This window comes from Somniosus microcephalus, chromosome 5 (assembly GCF_052327205.1).
Source record: "Somniosus microcephalus isolate GS21.2 chromosome 5, FLI_Smic_1.0, whole genome shotgun sequence".
Lineage (NCBI taxonomy): Eukaryota > Metazoa > Chordata > Chondrichthyes > Squaliformes > Somniosidae > Somniosus > Somniosus microcephalus.
The window spans coordinates 282,718,495-282,739,644 of record NC_140991.1 but is presented as its reverse complement, the minus strand read 5'-3'; the positions used below and the strand labels follow the sequence as shown (position 1 = coordinate 282,739,644).

Here is a 21,150-nt window from a genome sequence, read left to right as displayed (position 1 = left end):
TGTGTGTGTGTGGCTGTTTCCCTGTGTGTGTGGTGCTATCAAATTGAGGATAAGCTGGATAACTGATGGATGAGTCTGACAATTCTTCTGTTCTCAATTTTCTAGAAGAGGGCCAAAAAGGTAAGTAATATTGAGATGGTTTCCTTGTCGGAATAAGGATGTGCTGCTAGGCCCCACAAGGAAAACTAGGGCCCGGGCTTCCCTCCCCCAACCGTACCACCACTTATCTGACTGCCGGGAACGGTTCCTGTGCGACCTGCTGTTGCTCACCTGATTTCTGCCCGCCGGCCTGAAGTCATTAACGCCGGGTTCGGACACAAATTGGGCCTGTTATATGTAAATGAGGCCTGGGAGTTAAAATGGTCCACATCTCACGTTGGCGAGCTTGCTGCTCTCCTCACTGTCACCAGTTAATATCAGGCCTGAAGTGTAGTTTTACAGTTTAAAACATTTCTATACCTCGGCTTCATTTAAAAAACAAAGTCACCAAATATCATACTCACATGGATCACATCATTAAGGCATGTCCACTATCCAGATTTCATTTTTGTTAAACTATAACTAATTTTCATTAATGTTATAATTCAACATCTATTCATTTGTCTTTTTTGAAATTTGTTATATTTATTAACAGCTCATGCTTGATTCATTATTTTCACGTCCTTAGTAACTTCTCATTGTCAGTTTTTCCATCCACTTTCCTTACGTTTGTCAATAATTCCCCACCACTTTGAATGTTGAGCTGAGGATGAGAAGTGTGGCTTATAAACACTGTGACTAGTGAGTCTTACTCTCAGTCATAAATGTTCTGGCATTTACCACAGATAAGATCCAAAGGTTCATAATTCATTTTAACATCACTGAACTGAAAGGGCAGGCTTATAAACAGCAAATACTGGCAATGTCTGTGAATGTCCATTTGACTCAGAACAAAAAGATTCTTGACTACACTCTGAAGTCAAAATGAATAGGGGAGGAGGTTGCCATGATTAACATGGACATTAGCCAAACAAGAAAAACCAAGGCATTTGCAGAAAAAAAAACAAAGCTCACTTCAATAATACATGGTGCAGCCAGGGTGACTGTTAGGCTTGCCATACAGGAGTTAGCCTCTCCAATAAAACATATTTCAGAGAGTTACAACACCACATGTGCAACTCTGTGAATGTGAATCAGACTGTGTGCAGAACAGGTTAATTTTTATTGAATTTTACCTGCAAAAATTTCATCTGAAGGAATGTACAAAATTACACTTCAAACCAACTTCGCAAGACTTTTGGAACACTGTCTTGGTGCTATCTGATTAACTGCTGTCCATGTCAGTCACAGCAAGCTGCCCCTTATTTTGGCTTCAAGCTGCAGTTAAGAAACATAGAAGATAGGAGCAGGAGTAGGCCATTCGGCCCTTCGAGCCTGCTCCGCCATTCAATGAGATCATGGCTGATCATCCAAATTCAGTACCCTGTCCCTGCCTTCTCCCCATATCCCTTGATCCCTTTAGCCTTAAGAAATATATCCAACTCCGTCTTGAATATATTTAATAAACTGGCCTCCACCGCCCCCTGTGGCAGAGAATTCCACAGGTTCACCACTCTCTGGGTGAAGAAATTCCTCCTCATTTCAGTCCTAAATGGCTTACCCCTTATCCTTAGACTATGACCCCTGGTTCTGGACTCCCCGGCCATCAGAAACATCCTTCCTGTATCTAGTCTGTCCAGGCCTGACAGAATTTTATAGGTTTCGATGAGATCCCCTCTCAATCTTCTAAACTCCAGTGAGTATAAGCCCAATCGACATAATCTCTCCTCATACGTCATTCCTGCCATCCCAGGTATCAGCCTGGTGAATCTTCGCTGCACTCAATTTTTTATTACTTTTATTGGCAGCTATTGCTGACTGTCTATTTTTGACTTGTAGTTTTTTTGACCTTTGTGATTGGCAATTTTCATTCCAACTTTTTACCAGTTGAATGAACTGCTTTATACTTGTTGCCTTGAAAAATTTGGTCTTTTTTCCGTAGATCAATGCACATTAAAGGTTGATATGGTGGAACTGTTTAAAAATAGGAAAGGATGGGACAGGGTAGCTAGAAGCAGACTGTGTGCAGTAGTTGAGGGGTTAAGAATGAGGGGCCATAGATAGAAGATTAAGGCCTAGAAATTCAGTATAGCCACGTTTGGGGCGCTACAGCCGGGCGGCCGCTAAAGTTTGCGCCCGGCGCAACTTCGCGCCACCTTCGCCGATATTCAGTGGCATCGCCCCAAGAGGTTGCTGCTGCGCTAAAGCAGGCGATGCACGACTATCATTAGGCGCTAAGCCGGTGATCCGGGGCGCTAACACCGAGGACGGGCGCAGCGCAGGTGCGGCGACTTGCTCAATGAAGGCAGACACGCTGGCGCCGGTCAGCTCTTAAAGGGGAAGGGTCGACTTGTTTGGCTGCCATGCCCTGCACACTGCAGCCCTGAAGCAAGGCCTGACCATTGCTGGTTCATCAGTTCCACGCCCTCAACCATGGGGAAGCCCGCTATTCTTCCAAATCCGATTGCACGCTCTTGCTGCTTGTCCAGGGTCATGGGGAAGGAGATGTACTGACGTCTCCTTCTGAAAAGGGCATTGTTCACCTGGCGGATGCAGCAATGTTCCGCGAACTAGGAGATGTTGGCAATGTCCCCAGTAGCGGATTGGAAGGAGCCAGTGGCATCGAAGTTGAGAGCCACCGTCACCTTCACTGCCACTGACAGAGACGTCCTGCTCCTCAGCTGTGGCTGCAGATCTCTGCGAAGCAGGTGGCAGATCTCAGTGACCACCTCCCTTCTGAATCGCATCCTCCAAACACACTGCTCCTCAGACATGGTCAGATATGAGAACTGCTGGCGGTATACCCTGGGTGGGTAAGGCCTCCTGTGCCGACGCCTGTTGGCCAATCTCTGTCTGGCCATGACTGGCACTCTCTCACGGCGTCTCTGATCCCTTTGAATGCAATGCAGAAAGCCAACGTTTCCACCCATTGCAGCCCCCATTATATGTGGCGACTCAAGGCTATGGCACTGAAAGTGAAATCCAAGTGCAAAGCTCTGGCCTGAAGCCACAAGTACCTGTGCGAGCGCTGAGTCAAAGCAGAAAGCTCTCTGCCTTTGTCTCTCTCCAAATATCCGTCTCTCACACAGAGGGATTGGCACAAAATGGCTGCCACTTATACGGCAGGAGGAGTCCCCTTTAAATAGCGCCCCCCGCGCCCCGCAGCGACTGGGAACCGTTCCCCTCTACCAGTCGCTGGGGCCGCCAGGCGCAAAGAAGGGCGGCGCCACTGAATTTCCGGTTTGGGGCGCACAAAGGGCGTTGCACGATGAAATGACATCAGGATCTGCGCGCGCAGCTGAGCGCGCGCAAAGGCTTTGCGCCGCCGCTAAATCGTGAGTGAAGTTGGGGAGAGGCGCAGATCGCGCTGCGCCCGGGCGCTAGCCGCCTAGCGCCCAACATCTCCTCCTCCTAAGGCGCTAGCGGCTGGCGCAAACAACTGAATTTCTAGGCCTAAATGTAAGAGATTTAGAATAGAGGGCAGGAGAAACTTCTTCACATGGAGAGTTGTGAGGCTGTGGATTCACTTCCAGGGTTAGTGGTTGAGGCAGAAACTATGTCCTTTAGTACAAGAGGATTTGAGTATAAGAGTAAAGATGTTTTACTGCAACTATATAGGGCCCTGGTGAGACCACACCTGGAGTATTGTGTACAGTTTTGGTCTCCTTACCTAAGGAAGGATATACTTGCCATAGAGGGAGTGCAACTAGACTGATTCATAAGAACATAAAAACTAGGAGCAGGAGTAGGTCATTTGGCCCTTCGAGCCTGCCCCACCATTCAGTAACATCATGGCTGATCTTCTACCTCAACTCCACCTTCCCACACTATCTCCATATCCCTTGATTCCCTTAATAGCCAAAAATCGATCGATCTCTGTTTTGAATATACTCAGCGACTGAGCATCCACAGCCCTCTTGGGTAGAGAATTCCAAAGATTCACAACCCTTTGAGTGAAGAAATTTCTCCTCATCTCAGTCCTAAATGGCCGACCCCTTATTCTGAGACTGTGACCCCTGATTCTAGACTCCCCAGCCAGGGAAAACATCCTCCCAGCATCTACCCTGTCAAGCACCTTAAGAATTTTATACATTTCAAATTCTATGGAATATAGGCATAGTCTCCTCACTGAGGGTGGTGAATCTTTAGAATTCTCTACCCCAGAGGGATGTGGAGGCTCAGTCGTTGAGTTCATGTTCAAGACAGAGATCGATAGATTTTTGAATATTAAGCAAATCAAGGGATATGGGGATAGTTCAAGAAAGTGGAGATGAGGTAGAAGATCAGCCATGATCTTATTGAATGGTGGAGCAGGCTCGATGGGCCAAATGGCCTACTCCTGCTCCTATTTCTTATGTTCTTATGTCAACATTCAAGATTAGATTGGATAGGTGGATGAAGGAAAAGGAGATGAAGGAATATGGGAACAATGGATAAATGTGATTTGGAGTATTTTCTAACGTGGAGGGGCTGGTTGGGCTGAATGGCCTGTTTGCTGTAACTTCGGGTAACTTGCAATTTGTTGCTATTTTCTGAATATGAAATTTGAGCCTATCACGTATCACAGAAATGTGATATTTGATATGATGTTTAATGAGCACTGAAGTGTGCTAGCTGTACTGGTTTTATAGATTAGATTTCCATGGCACTACCCACTGTTGGTGTCATATCTTCACATTCTTCCCTTGGAGAACAATGTGAAAGAGTGGAAGTATTCACAGGCTGATTAACAGTTTGACAGGCCGCAATGTGAACGCTCCTTCCATGGCCGTAGCTATTTTATACCAGCCGATAGGATGGTTAGACCTATATGTGGGGAGGTTTTTAATGGGCTCTCACAACCAATACGATGAGGGGGGGCCTCCCACACCCACTGGATGCAAATATCATGCTGGATGTCAAACCAGAATTCAGATCTGGAGCTCCAGTCTTCACTCGCCAGGACTGTCTGGAGCAGGGTTCAAACCCTGCACCTCCTGACTCCGTGGTGGGGGGATGGGGTGGGGTGGGGTGGAGATGGATTTCTACCACTAAGCCAAAGGTGACTTGATGGGTCGTGGACAGCGGGTGAGGTTAAAGGCCAAAGGTGGTCAAATGGGAGACTTGGAAGGAAAAAGAAAAGATCGGAACTGCTAAAAGACAAAAAGTAATAAAAATAAAAGCACTACAGGAAAAGGAAAGAGAAGAAATTAAATGAGCTTAAAGGAAAAAGGATAGATTCACACTTGTGAGAGTGGCAGTGGTCAGGGATACACTGTAGGTAAGGATGGAATGAAAAGATGGGCCAGACAGCGCTAAAACCACATTCAGGTTGAAATATAAGGGCCGATTTGCAGAGTACGTACTATGTCGGGCAGCTTCATGAGCTGGCCATGGATGGTCAGAAGCTACAGGTCTGTGATTTTGTATCCTTTGAAAATCAACGAATGGAAGATCGTGGCCAGTAACCATGATTTCCTAACATGGACAGCCAGCGAGTGAGGCTCCCACATTCTGCATCTGCTCAAAAAATTGGCTCCAGGGTTTGTGAGAAAGGAAGAGGCCTCAGAATAAAATAAAGATACTGAAAAAGGTGAAACACAATTCTGTAGACAAGTTTAATTATGTCATTCTGAAATATGTAATTATGTTCTTATTATGTCAGAAACCCTATTTTACGCCCTAGAAATTAGCGTATGTGGGGGGGGGGAGGGGGGGAAGCAGATTAAAAAGACATTTGAAAAATCATTTTGAGCAATTTGATTGGTTCAGTTTCTCCTGTATTGCTCGAATCATAGATTTTCTACCAGTTACTGAGATCTGACTTGTTGTGCCTGAAGAGATTGTGAAATAAATCTTTGAATGATTTGATTGGTTGAGCTTCTGTTTATTGGTAAGTTTCCTTCCTGGCTCATAGTTACAGAGTTCTGATTTATTGCTGTCTTATAAGTGCAAAATTTGAGGCCAGCGTATGATGCTTTGTTCATTGTAAACTACAAACAGTGATCAGTACAACAGGATTTCACTGTTGATCCAGATAGTTGTCATAAATAGTAATCATTAAAAGCAGATTCTACTGCAGATCAATTATTATCTGTACACTTAACTCAAAATCTACAACCAATATCTGATTTATATGTTTTTTTTTGTCAAAAGGGAGTCCCTGGCAGTTCTGGATCCAAAGGTCGAAAAGGTGGGCGTGGACCCAGAGGTCAGCAGGTCAGTATTCTATCTGAAACTTGATAAATAGTCAAGAAATATTATAAAAGCGGGTCATGCTGGAAATGCACAGCAGGTGGGCCAGTATCTGTAAGAGGAAAAGGCAAGTGATGGCGCTTTAGGTGTGCACCCTTCATCAGGAGTGAGGGCTAAAATATAAAAAGGCTTTTAGTAAGGTTAGAACAAAATAGAAAGGAGAGGGTAGAGGGGAGAGTTACAGCAGTTACACTAGTCACTGAAAGGGAGATAATGAGTTGAATGGCCTGCAAAAACAACTTAATAGAAATCGGTTGGATGATATAAATGTTCATTAGCAAAGTGATGGAGAGACAGAAAAGGACAAGACAATATAGAAATAGTAATGAGAGGTTCAGACCCACCCAAAAAAGCTGAGAAAACAGGAAAAGATGGAGAAAAGGGGGAAAAAAGGCAAGTGGCAAATGCAGCAGTTCTAAAATGAAAGCAGAAAATGCTGGCAGGTCACAACAGGACAAATTTTACCTCTTTAACACTTGGGTGTCAAGCAGCACCTGAGTAGAACGCATGGTGAAACCTGGCAGGGAGGATTGCACGCCTGGAATGGGGCAGGAGGGGGGCACGATTTAATATACATTCATGGATGGGGAATCGGATGGGCTCCATTATGGGCATGTGGTCCTCCCCGTCTGATTTTCCTCTCTGCACTCAGTCCAGGTGATGCTTTACACCCATTCACTTGAGAAAGAAACCTGCCCCCATCGGTCCAGAAAAGAGACAAAAAAAACCAGGTTGACAGCACAAGCTCAGACCCCTGCCACTGTTGTGTTTTGGTGAATGGTCTCCATTCCAAATATCAAACTGCCCTACTCCCTACAGACACTGCTGGACTTACCCCTCCCTCCGCTGTTAAAAAAGGAGCTATCGCTAAGGTCCGGTTCCTAAAGACAGTGTTCAAAGCAGAGGGGCGAAGAGTGCCTAGCAGAAAGAGTGGAAGCAGTTCCTAAGCTTGCGTTGAGAGTTGTTGTAACAACAATAACTTGCATTTATATAGTGCCTTTAACGTAGTAAAACACCCCAAGGCGCTTCACAGGAGCGTTATCAAACAAAAACAATGTAGGAAGCCAAATGATTTCAGCCTCTATCTAAGCTTGCCCTCCCCTACTTTCAGTGACCTTCCTGCCCTCACATTCTTCAAATCATTCACCATACTGACTCCTTCACCGACACACATGGCCATCCTCTCGATCTTGTAATCAAATCGGGTGTCAAGACTTCAGAGATGTCCATGTCAGATTGATCTCTCTCAGTTCCCTGTCTTGTATTGCTCCTGAGCACACATCCCCCTAGATGGCCCACCCTCCTCCATTTTCACTTTCACTCCTTGGAAAAAAAATATACCCTCAAGCTCCTTTACTAGAACCTTACAAGGTTCAACCTTCCCGTTCTCCTGCCCCTCACCTGTGAAGATATTGATGATCTCCACAACTACCTAACTTCCACCTTCAATAATTCCCCATTAGAGCTTGGACGCTCACTCAAGCTTGTCGCTCTGCACAACAACAGCCACCTCCATGGGAAGTAAGCAAGAAACATAACTGGTGTGTGGCCAGCCTTGGCAGTTGATGGCTAGATCTGGCATCGACATCTGAAGATTTCCATCACTCCCTCTCCCTGGCTAAATGTTCCTAATTCTTTAAATTGATCTTGGGGAATGGAAGCAATTCCAAACTACTAATTTCCACAACATTACCCAGTTAATAGCTGGTCTGGCCTGGCATCTCTCCAGTGCTATTTTAGCTGTTTACATTTCTCCTCATTACAGTTCATAGATCATTGTCACAATTATTGCTCCATTTGCTTCACTGGCTGACCTGCTGCGAACATCTAGTTTGTAATGCTAAGAAACCCAACAATATAACCGAGTTAATCTCTCAATAGCACTCAGGGCAGTGTTTGCCTTACGGGGGCCTGGGCGAAGGTTCAATTTGGGAGCCCTACATTTCACATTTCATTAAGATGGAGAATGAAGTAGTTGACTCAGAGACTAGGGTCCTGAATTTAAATAAAGGAAACTACGATGGTCTGAGGCGCGAGTTGGGTAGGATTGATTGGGGAATGTCACTCAAAGGGTTAACGGTGGATAGGCAATGGCAAACATTCAAAGACCGCATGGATGGACTACAGAATTTGTTCATCCCAGTTTGGCATAAAAATAAAACAAAAAAGGTGACTCAACCGTGGCTAACAAGGGAAATTAGGGATAGCATAAGATCCAAGGAGAGGACATATAAATTGGCCAGAAAAGCAGTAAACCTGAGGATTGGGAGCAGTTTAGGATTCAACAAAGGAGGACAAAGGGATTAATTAAGAAGGGAAAAATAGAATATGAGAGTAAGCTTTCAGGGAACATAAAAAGTGACTGTAAAAGCTTTTATAGATATGTGAAGAGAAAAAGGTTGGTGAAGTCAAGCGTAGGTCCCTTGCAGTCAGAATCAGGGGAATTTATAATGGGGAACAAAGAAATGGCAGACCAATTAAATACATACTTTGGTTCTGTCTTCACAAAGGAGGACACAAATAACCTCCCAGAGATGTCGGGGAACATAGGGTCTGATGAAAGGGAGGAACTGAAAGAAATCAGTATTTGTAAGGAAATGGTGTTAGGGAAATTGATGGGATTGAAGGCTGATAAATCCCCAGGGCCTGATAATCTACATCCTAGGGTACTTAAGAAAGTGGCCCTAGAAATAGTAGATGCATTGCTGATCATCTTCCAACATTCGATGGAATCTGGAACAGTACCCATGGATTGGAGTGTAGCTAATGTTACCCCACTATTCAAAAAAGGTGGTAGAGAGAAAACGGGGAATTACATCGGTAGTGGGGAAAATGCTAGAGTCCATTATAAAAGATGTAATAGCAGAGCACTTGGAAAACAGTGACAGGATCGGACAAAGTCAACATGGATTTACAAAAGGTAAATCATGCTTGACTAATCTACTGGAATTGTTTGAGGATGTAACTGGTAAAATAGATAAGGTGGAACCAGTGGATGTGGTGTATTTGGACTTTCAGAAGGCTTTTGATAAGGTCCCGCATAAGAGATTAGTGTGTAAAGTTAGGGCACATGGGATTGGGGGCAAGGTATTGACTTGGATAGAGAACTGGTTGGCGGACAGAAAGCAAAGAGTTGGAATAAACGGGTCTTTTTCCGAGTGGCAGGCAGTGACTAGTGGGGTACCGCAGGGATCGGTCCTTGGACCCCAACTATTCACAATATATATTAATGATCTAGACAAGGGAACCAGATGTAATATCTCCAAATTTGCAGATGACACAAAGCTGGGTGGGCGTGTGTGCCGTGAGGAGGATGCCGAGAAACTCCAGGATGATTTGGACAGGTTGGGTGATTGGGCAAAAGCATGGCAGATGCAATATAACGTGGATAAATGTGAGGTTATCCACTTTGGTGGCAAAAACAGGAAGGCAGATTATTATCTGAATGGCAATAGATTGGGAGAAGGGGAAGTGCAACGAGACCTGGGTGTCCTTGTGCACCAGTCGCTGAAGGTAAGCATGCAGGTGCAGCAGGCGGTTAAGAAGGCAAATGGTATGTTGGCCTTCGTAGCGAGAGGGTTTGAGTACAGGAACAAGGATGTCTTGCTGCAGTTGTACAGGGCCTTGGTGAGACCACATCTTGAGTATTGTGTGCAGTTTTGGTCGCCTTATCTGAGGAAGGATGTTCTTGCCATGGAAGGAGTTCAGCGAAGATTCACCAGGCTGATACCTGGGATGGCAGGAATGACGTATTAGGAGAGATTGGGACGATTGGGCTTGTACTCGCTGGAGTTTAGAAGAATTAGAGGGGATCTCATTGAAACTTATTAAATTCTGGCAGAACTGGACAGACTGGATGCAGGAAGGATGTTCCCGATGGTCGGGGAGTCCAGAGCCAGGGGTCACAGTCTAAGGATAAGGGGTAGGCCATTTAGGACAGAAATGAGGAGGAATTTCTTCACCCAGAGAGTGGTGAACCTGTGGAATTCTCTACCACAGAAGGCAGTAGAGGCCAATTCATTAAATATATTCAAGAAGGAGTTGGATATATTTCTTAAGGCTAAAGGGATCAAGGGGTATGGGAGAAAGCAGGGACCAGGTACTGAATTTGGTTGATCAGCCATGATCGCATTGAATGGCGGAGCAGGCTCGAGGGGCTGAATGGCCTACTCCTGCTCCTATCTTCTATGTTTCTATGTTTATGTTTCACTGGACAAACATATCCCTGGAATTCCCTGGGGGTCCCTGACTGACTTGGGGCTCCGTGCAATTGCACGGGCTTCACGGTCCTAACTCTGCCCCTGGTCGCACTCAACACCAAAACCAATGCCAACTTTGAGGCTTGTATTTTCAGTTCATTAGCAGTTACTTTCAAGCTAGGTCAGTGGCAAAGCTGATTTCACTTTTCTATTCATGGGAGATTGGATAAGACTGTAAAATCATCAATTACATGATAATGTAATGGTGGATGGATCGATAGATAAACAGCTAACGAACATTGAGTTTTCAGGGTTTCAATTCACCCTAAGACTGCACAAACTAATTCAGAAGCCTGGGGGAGTACCATTTCCACTGATTTGATCTCTCTCCCCAGCAACTGTCTAAGGCTGACCAAGTCTGTTCGCAACCTTGGTATCATATTTGATCACGAATTGAGTTTCCTACCTCACATCAGTTCTATCACTAAGATTGCCCATTTCCACCTTCGTAATATCGTTCATCCCTGCCCTTACCTTAACTTATCTGCTGCCGAAACCCTCAACCATGCCTTTGTCACCTCTAGACTTGGCTAGACTGGCTGGCCTCCTTAGTGCTACCTTCCATAAACTTGAGGTCATCCAAAACTCTGCTGCCCGTGTGCTAACTCGCACCAAGTCCCGCTCACCCATCTCCCCTGTGCTTGCTGACTTACATTGGCTCCTAATTAAGCAACGCCTCGATTTTAAAATTCTCATGATATTTTCAAATCCCTCCATGACCTCGCCCCTCCTTATCTCTGTAATCTCCTCCAGCCCTATAATCCCCCTAGACCTCTGCGGTCCCTCTAATCTGCCCTTTTGAACATCCCCAATTTTAAATGCTCCACCATTGGCGCGTAGTGCCTTAAGTGGCCTAGGTCCTAAGCTCTGGAATTCCTTCCCTAAATCTCTCCGCCTCTCCACTTCTCTTTCCTCCTTTAAGACGCGCTTTAAAACCTACCTGTTCAACCAAGCTTTTGGTTATCTGCTCCAACATCTCCTTATATGGCTCGGTGTCAAATTTTGGTTTTTTTGATAACACTCCTGTGAAGCACCTTGGGATGTTTTATTACATTAAAGGTGCATATAAATATAAGTTGTTGTTGTAAGAAAGACACCACAACTTAATACAAAAATGGGCTAATTTACTTTAAAATTGTAGTTTCACACTGTTTTGGAAGTCTTGCAAGGCAACTGATGACAGTGTTCAGTGTTTAGTATGGATTACAATGCCAGAAAGACTGAGGTTGGTGAATATTAATTATGGAGATCGGCAGGTAACACATTAAGGGCAGGCAGAGATCTCAGGGTTAGAGATGAACAGCAATCCCAATGTGACCTGACTTGGACTTCTCAAGTTCAGGAGGGAGGAAGAATTGGAGGCCGACATAACACATGTCCTTGTGTCTCTCCTAATCACTCATAATAAAGCAGGGTTGGCAACAGTTGTGTGTTTCAGTAAGTACTTCTGAAATAAAATCATGATTTCATGAAGCCATGACCAGTATTTTGTGTGTCAATTATATGACAGGGTTCGAATGGAATTGCAGGTGATGACGGATTTGATGGCAATCCAGGAGTGAAAGGACGCCATGTAAGTGTGCCCTTCCACTTTTAGTCCAGCCCATTGTTTCAGAAAAATAGGTTTTACGATTCTGTGTTCCTGCCGCGCAGCTGCACCTATCGAGAGCGAATCTGGGAAATTCAGTCATGAAGGTTAGCGCACCCCATAGGATTGTCCATCCATCAGGAGTGCTATTGGCTTGGTTGGAAAATCTAGCCTATAATAAACAATATTTTAATGTGCAGGGTGTGTCACCGTAGATGGCACATTATAACACTAGAAAGCGAAGCCTTCGTACACGCAGCATGAACTTGCACCCTAAAGATCGCAACGTGACTGGACTTCTCAATATAATGAAGACATGTCAATGGTAGTTAAACATGGAGGGGAATTTTAACCCCCAAAAACCTCAAACCCAAGCCCAACCCGCCTCAAACAGACCCACTTCCGGTTTTACCAGAAGCGGAACAGAGGGCGGGCAACCAACCCGCTCTCGGGAGGCGGGTTGCTCATTTAAATATTTTAATGAGGCTGCATGCCTCATATTTTATCTCTCTTCCATTTTATCTCTTTAACCCTGGCCGGCCGGGTTTTCGGGGCCTCTGGAAACCCCGCAGCTAAATAGAGGTGAGGGCTGCTGCGTGGAAGAGGTAAGTTCTTTTCCAGCACTGCTTGTGGGCCAGGAGAAGCAGCAGTGCCTCTTCCTGGACCCCTAAGCTAACCTGCTTCCTCCCCCACCCACCTGTGATCTCCAAAACCGCCCTCCCCCCACACCATGATCAGCGATTTCTCCCGCCCCCACGATCGGAACCCCACCCGCGATCCCCCCCCCGACTCTCCAAGCCACGCCGTAACCCCCTCACCCCCCCACTTGCGATCGCTACCCCAGCCACACGAAACCTACCTGCTCCTGGGCTGCGGCCTCTTCTGCAGTGTTCCCCACCTAACAGGGAGCCAATCTGTTAATCAGGCTAGCTTCCGGGCAGGGATCCTGTTGAAAAAAGCCACGCATGCTGTGGAGTTAAAACTCCACGGTGTTTGGGGAACCAAACAGAACTTCTCCTCACCCTCCCCACTGGCTTGGAAATCCGCCCCAGTAAAGATCAGGGCCATGGTCTTTGCCTTAGATGAAAGCTCCACGTAACCTTACAGAGTTGTTTCATCTCAGTATCGTGAGTAAACACCACTATGAGAATAGGAATGTATAAAAGCGGCAAAGATCATTGCGTTCAATCTGGGTGGTTCAGTGTCTAGGAAATATATCCCATGTCACCTTTCATCAGATTTTTCCCTGTGTTCTTGTCCAACTCTCTCTCAAATTGGCTGGTACAATCAGCTCCCTCTGCCTCCAGTGGTCCATTCCACACATTCACCACCCTCTGGGTAAAGTACTTAAATCTCGTCAGTCTATTCACCTCCCCACTTCTAAGCTTAATGCTATGCATAGCGTGCTTTCTGAAGTTCATTTTACTAGTTGCATTCCCGGGCCTTGCCCACCAGGAACACATCTGGAAATCACGTGCACAAGCCCCATGATTTTTCATTCATTCATTTTAATGGATAGAAAATCCCTGGAAGCACACACTTGGTTTCCCTTGCTCCTGCTGGGAAAAGAACTGTGTCAAAAGCAAGTATTAATTAAAAAATTACCCTCTAGACTCTGCCTGCTGTCCATAGCGCAGCCCTGAAGAACCAATCTCTGTCTCCTAGAGCAGCCCTGAAGGACCAATCTCGTCTCCCATCTGTAATTCTGGAAATCCTCATTACACATTAGTCCATTACTAGAACAAGAATCTTTCTCTGCATTAACAAAGATTTAAAGCACATAAAAGTAAATAATTGCTTACCATGTTTTAGGCAGCCATGCATTCCTTCTGGTTGGAAACAATTCAAACAGGGTGATCATTTACATTATATCAGAATGACTAAGATGAGATAGTTTTGTGCATATACATACTGATTAGAATAAAATCCTTAGAGTCGATTTCTGCATGTGTGAAAAAAAATAGAAAAGGGCTTTATGAACCAGTCCCTTTGGATATTTAATAGGGTCAGCTTGGAGATCCTGGGAACAAAGGCGTAAGAGGACTGGCGGGACCTCGTGGGACCATGGTGAGCATATTCTCTTTTTTTCAAGGTGTTAAATTTTGTTGAACATTTTCTAGGAAAAAAATGATCCAGAAGGGAAATGAGAAATAGTCATGAAGTTAAACAACTCCCCAACCCCACTCCCAACTGGTGGGAGGGTGTAAATTACAGCGTGACAAGTTTACATAGGAAGGTTCCATTATAAATGTGGACGGAGGAAATTATAATGCAAATGTAAAAATAAGGACAGAATGAATGACATTCAAGTGTGATCTGGTCCAATTATCTCCTGTCCTCTAACCTCACCACCTACTACCAAGACTACACTAGATCTTGACTCTCTGGAGGTAATTTTGACTTTGTGCGATAATGTAAAACAGGTGATAGTGAATCGGCAGCCCCTTTAACATCTCTCCCCATTGAAGTCAATGGAAATAAAAATCAGGAGAGACATAAAGCAGGCTGCTGACCCGGCCGTTTTACTCTATCGTATACAGTCAAGATCCTCATCACCTGTGTGCAACACCATGGAGATTGTCTAGTTACTGTTAAATTATGCAAAATATGTTCTTTGTCACACAGGGCATGGATGGTATAGGTGGATTTGGTTTTCCAGGAACAAAGGGAAGAAAGGTAACAGAGCAACTGAGTGATAAATATTATTTCTCTCACCGTAGAGCAGGCTACTGTACTTTGTTTTCAGAATTCGACCTGTAATTACTGAAGTGTTATTGGGGTTATCAAATCACATTCTCCTGTGATACACCAGCACTGATACTTGGTGCCCAGTACTATAAATGTCTGCCTGTTACATATATAAATGGATAGATTGTAATAGCAGGAGCTTGTAATAAGCTCTACTCCTTCCATGGATGCTGGAGTGCAGGTTTCATTGTGATTTTCTGTTCTTGTTGCTCTAGGTATTAATTTTTTAAATGAGACTTGAGAAACTGGTTTTGTTTATGAATAATACTGAAAATATTAATACAGGTTGAGCGCCCAAAATCTGGCAACCTTGGGACTGAGGCCGAGCCTGTTTTCATGTTTTTTCCGGACTTCGGAACGTGTTTCTGATGTCCGAAGTCTGGAAATATCGCAACCTGGGCTCGGGCGTTTCCGGACTTCGGACATCAGAAACACGTTCCGAGTCTGGAAATGCCTGGGCCGCTCTGCGTAGCGCTGACGCGTTTCTCCGCCCCGCCCCTTCTGTTAAAGGGGAGGGACGCTGCGAGCTCTGCAGAGCATCCGACGGCCCACACTAGGCCACCAGGGTGGCGTGGTGCCGTAACCGCAGCCTGGCGGAAACACTTAGCGGAGCTGTGCAGATTAAGGAGGATAAAACACAACACTAAAGTTTTATTGCATCACTCACATTTTTCATAGGATTTTTCAAAAGAAGACAACAAAAGTTAATGGCTTTTTGAAGTACAGGTTGAGCATCTAAAATCCGAAGTTCCGGATTCCGGAACATTTTACGGATTCCGGACGACCCTGCCACCAATTGTCCCGGATTCCAGAACACGATGAAAGCTTAATTTTTCTGTGAGACTGGTGTCTAAATCAGTTATTTTCTTTCCAACGCCTTTCAATGCTCTACCAGAAACAGCGGTGGGAACAGAATCCATAATAAAGGGGAAGTGGATAAATATTTGGAAAAGAGAAATTTTAAAGGGTCTGGGAATGGGATAGAGTGACGAGCTCTTTCGGAGAGATGATCCAGGCACCATGTAACGAGTGGCCTCCTTCTGTGCTGTTAAATTCTACGACGCGCTTGCCTTGCAAAGGAACTTCTCACCCACTACTCCTGAGTCGTTCTAGCAAAGCAGCAACTCTCCTAAAATCAGTGAAAATGATTGAAAGTATCAGTTGAGACAGGCCAGATGCCGAGTCCAATAAGGTCAATTTCAGGAACACACGAGATTTGTTTTTGAGTAATTATTTTGTTCGAGGTTCCAGTATTCTCCATGTGATTTCACAGTGTAAAAGAGGAGAGCAATAGGGAGCCAGATTGCATTCCCGATCATAGGGAGATTTGACATTGGATGTGCGATATCACAAATCCAACTCAAACACAAGGCCCCATTTTTTAAAAATCAGTTGACAGTCAACTACCTTTGAATTTCAGATCCTGGTAAGTCCATTTTGGAATTAGTAAGATATTAGTCTGTAGACAGCATTTCCCCACCTTTTTAGATTTTCTGCTACAATTCATTTCAAGTAGCAACTGGCACACGGTTTATAACCTTCCCCGACTGCAAGTGAGCAGACTGGTTGATGGCTTATTTGTTGAATCACATCCATTTGCTCATCCCGCGAGCATAGAAGATTAATTGGTGTTCTAATTGAGGTGTTTAAGACGATTAAAGGATTTGATAGGATAGATAGAGAGAAACTATTTCCTCTGGTGGGGGAGTCCGGAACAAGTGGGCATTACCTTAAAATTAGAGCCAGGCCATTCAGGGGTGATGTCAGGAAGCACTTCTTCACGCAAAGGGTGGTGGAAATCTGGAACTCTCTCTCTCCCAAAAAGCTGTTGAACCTGGGGGTTAATTGAAAATTTTAAAACTGAGATCGATAGATTTTTGTTAGGTACGGGTATTAAGGGATATGGAACCAAGGTGGGTAAATGGAGTTAAGATACAGATCAGCCATGATCTAATTGAATGGCGGAAGAGGCTCCAGGCCTACTCCTGTTACCATGACCTGAACTGGAGTACTAACTGGGAGAAGCGTTGGAATCCGGTCTCGTTATTAATTCCAAAGATGGACTTTTTTGTGGTATCTGGCTGTGTGCCAGATATCACAAATAATAATCCATAGGGAATAGATTCAGGATTTTTGTTATCTTTTGATATCCAATATGTCTGTTTTAAAGCAGCATTGCATTTTGCAGCTGTTGAACGTTTTTACCACAGTTTCTTTTCACCTGTGCGACAGTAGTGAAACACAACATTTTTATCCTTTAATATTTTGTCTTTGACTTTTCAGTTCTTTAGTCCTTCTTTTGCAAATAATTCTGAAAACAGGGATGTCTAATTTATCTGTGTTGTCACCTGTTAAATGCTACTTGCTGAGAAAGCTTTACGATATATTTTTTGACAGCGTTTGTATTTCTTTTAATCATTCAGGGGGGGCGAGGAGTCTATGGAAACCCTGGTATTCAGGTATCAATGATATTTTAAAGGCAAACCTTTTCACCACCTAGTTTTCCACATTAAGAAATATCCTGTTCTTCATTTTATACTTATTCATTGCTTTTTTAGGGAGAAGTTGGGGATCCTGGTCAACGGGGCAATCCAGGGCCCAAAGGAACAAGAGGGCAGAGGGTAGAGTTTCAGTTAAAACATTTAATTGTTAAAGCGTGCTTGTTTTTGTTGCCCAAGATGCCATATTAAGTCAATTCTTTGCTGTCCCTAGTGGCTTTAAAGATGCATAAGATTATTTCTGTTTAATCAATGACGATGCCTGATTTTACATTAATATTGTGCACGGCCAGGTTGATAGCTAACTTTAAGAAAAGACAAGAATGAAGAGAATAAAAAAAAGAGTGAAAGGTTTAATGGATCCTTCAGTAAATTAGCTAATAATGGAATTTTGAAGCATAGTGATGAATTACAGTAACAATATGGAGGTAAAGCACTGCTACTAATCATTCATTGATGGTTAAGAAAGCTAGTGAGCTTCTAAATGAAATAATTTGATATGTTTGCCCGTTTTTAGGTTAATTCTGGTCTTCCTGGTGAGTCGGGGATTCCAGGTGATTTTGGACATCCTGGACCTAGGGTAAGATAGGTGGATATGTTGGGTGGTTTATTTTTGCCTCTATGTGTGTGCACTTTGAATAATAAAAACACATTTAGAAAAAAAGAAAAAAGACTTGCATTTATGCAGCGCCTTCCACGACCTCAGGATGTCCCAAGACACTTTACAGCCAATGAACACTGACTTTGGCCCTTTTTACCTTCAATGTATTGTTACTAAGGTTAGGGGCAAATTTGTCAGCACACATCCTGATACATAACTCAACCCAAAGAGAAGCTCCTGATTATCTGACACTGTCTCATTAACAACTATCTGGTGCTCACGTTTACATAGAATCGTTGGCTGCAAAGTTTGGCTCCATAGCACCCCTTGTTTGGGCGCTATGAGTGCCGTTTTGGTTCCAAGATGGCGTCCGCGGCACACACGCACGCACACCTCTGGTGCGGGCCGCGCCAGACGCCATCTTGGGTAGGGTGTTAGTGTGGCCGCAAGGAGCTTGTGCCGGAAGTATGCAGAATAAACCGATCGTGACGTCAGTCAGCGTGTAACACTGATTTGACGCCAGTGCTGCCATTTTGGAGCTCAACGTTCCAGCTAATGCCCTCCCTTAAGCTCGCACAGCTGAACATTCAGCACTCGTGTTGCTTTGCAGGGGCCACATATAAACTCTGAGACGTACCGCAACCAAAAGGGATTACATTCACTCAATGTCCAGCTGGTGTGCGGCCATACTCAGCGAATCATGCAGGTGAATGTCCGGTATCCTGGCAGCAGTCATGTTGCTTCCATTCTGCGGCATTCTACTGTGCCATCAACAAGGGCTATCCGTTAACAACATGGTTCATGAATCCAGTGCGCAACCCCTGAACACGTGAGCAGCATTTATACAACAAAAGCCATGCTGCCACACAAAATACCATCGAGTAGACCATTGGCGTGCTGAAGCAATGCCTGCGCTGCCAAGACTGCTCCAGAGCAGCCCTGCAGTACTCGGCAGAGCGGGTGTCTGGATTCATGAGAGCCTGCTGCATGCTGCATAACCTCGCCATCATGAGAGCAGAGCCCTTGCTACCTGCCATACGGTGACCAGCTCAGGAAGAGGAGAACGAGGAGGAAGAGGAAGGGAGGAGGCAACCCAGACAGCAACTTTCTGGCTGGGCGGTCCGTGACCTATTCATCCGACTGTGATACCAGTAAACGCAATCCCAATTCCACATTCACCAACAGTCCCACAGCTTACCATCCCTCTGTTACTGACCGTCACAGTGTCCACTTGGCCACAATGCAAAAATAAAACCCAACACAGAATAAACATTCCAAACCAAATTTCTAAATTAGATCATGCCATATTGCATACAAATATCAACTAATCACCCTTGTGCATTCCCTTAGTGCCCGTCTTCCGTGTGCCTTTGCCTGTCCTAGTGCTCCTAGGAAGTGCTACCCCAGTGGCTGCAGCATGGCTGATGGAAGAGTGCTGGCTTTCAGTGGGAGAGACTGCCAATGGCCTTGGAGGACAACCTCGAGCAGCTCTGGGCCTAGATGGCCTGGCCTCAGACTGCACCAGCTCAGCATGGGCGACAGCAGTCTGGGCTGGCTGGCTGACAAGCAATAGCAAGGGCACTGGCAGAGTGAGAAGGAGGATTAGGTATGAGGATGCCGTCATCTGCAATGGTTTCAGCCCCGCTGCTGCCCACGGCCTCAGCGATGGCTGCTCCAATGATGACGACCACGCCTCTCTCTTCCGCCAGTTAGCTCCTGCTACCTCCGGTTATGCGCTAATTTGTCTTGCAAGAGAGAGGGAAGTGTTTCAGTGAGTGTGGTGCAATGTGTTTAGGTGATGTGGCTGTCATGGTTGAATAGCTGACAATGTGTGCAAGCTGAGAGATGTGGGTGGTGAGGCTTGCAGCAGTAGTAAGTGTGTGAGGGTGAGGTGAGCTGTGATGTGAGGTATGAGTCCTGTTTGTACAGATTGTTGGTAGGTGAGTGATGGGATCGTTGTGCATTAAGCAGTGTGCGAGGCTAGTGGTGCAGTTGGTGGAAGATGGTGTTTGAAGATGAATTGATTGAACTTCATGCAGCACTGCATCGAGGTCCTCGGGCTTGACTTCTGGCATTGACCACCAGGGCTACCTGTTCGCACTGCCTTCACAGAGTTTGTCTGGAGGACCTCGTAGCCCCCTGTGGATAGAGGACCTCTCTCCTCCTGTTCACCTCCTCCAAGAAGGCCTGCAGTGCAGCGTCTGAGAAACTTGGAGCACGCTCGCACCCCGTTGTGCCATTAGTCACTTTTCTTGCAGTTTAGACTCTCTTCTCCAGCCACTTCCAGCACCTCCTCCAGCTAGAATGCACCTCCCCTTTAAGAGGTGCAGGCCGGCTTTAATTAGTGCAGGCTAGCTTTAAGTGGTACTAGTCTCGCACAAACTTGGGGCCCCCTGCTGAGACGAGCAGCCACTCAACAGCGTATTTAGCGCTGGGCTGCAAGCTGCAATCATTTAAATGGCAGACAGCACAAAATTTGTATGCTACTTGCATCGGAACCAATAGGAGCAGGTTAATCGTGCATCGTGATCCTCGTGCCCATTTTCGGGGGCTGTCTAATTTAGCCCCCTTAGAATCATACAGAAACAGAAGGAGGCCATTTGGCCCATCGTGCCTGTGCCAGCTCTTTGAAAGAGCGATCCAATTAGTTCCACATCCCTGCTCTTTCCCCGTAGCCGTGAACATCCATTTCCTAATTTACTTCATCTGTTGTTATATTTGCTTTTTTCCCTCTAATTTTCTCCCATTAATCCCTTCCTCACCTCACAATTTTAATGTATGCTTGGTTACTGTTCCTGAGTTGTGTGGCCATTCTTCACGTGCAAATCCGATCAGCGAGCATCACCAGGGATCATAACCGGGTGTGATACGGTACTCAACATGAGTTACTGGATAGCAATCAGAAAGGAAAACTCCAGACCCACCTTCCCACCCAACTCCAAGCCGTCCGAAGTGTCCTACCTCCCTGCCCAAGTCGCGGTGTAATCACAACCCCCTGGCTCCAGCCTCTGGCTCCCAGTTCTTTCCCTTCCAGCTTTTGCTGAGAAGAGCATTTCCATTAGTTGGATCTTACCATTTCCTGAATTGACTCCACGTGGGGTGCAAGCGAGGGGGTCTGTTCTCAGGGCTACGATACTCAGTGTA

At 45.3% G+C, this 21,150-nt stretch overlaps 1 protein-coding gene across 1 annotated transcript in view; it reads left to right on the top strand.

Moving 5' to 3' along the window:
- Positions 1-21,150, top strand: part of LOC147117769 (collagen alpha-6(VI) chain-like) — a 133,348-nt gene that overhangs the window by 96,754 nt on the left and 15,444 nt on the right. The window contains exons 28-34 of the mRNA XM_085989394.1: positions 6,214-6,276; positions 12,082-12,144; positions 14,164-14,226; positions 14,785-14,835; positions 17,331-17,366; positions 17,466-17,528; positions 17,923-17,985. Coding sequence (XP_085845520.1) covers positions 6,214-6,276; positions 12,082-12,144; positions 14,164-14,226; positions 14,785-14,835; positions 17,331-17,366; positions 17,466-17,528; positions 17,923-17,985 — 402 coding nt within the window. The remainder of the gene's footprint in view (positions 1-6,213; positions 6,277-12,081; positions 12,145-14,163; positions 14,227-14,784; positions 14,836-17,330; positions 17,367-17,465; positions 17,529-17,922; positions 17,986-21,150) is intronic.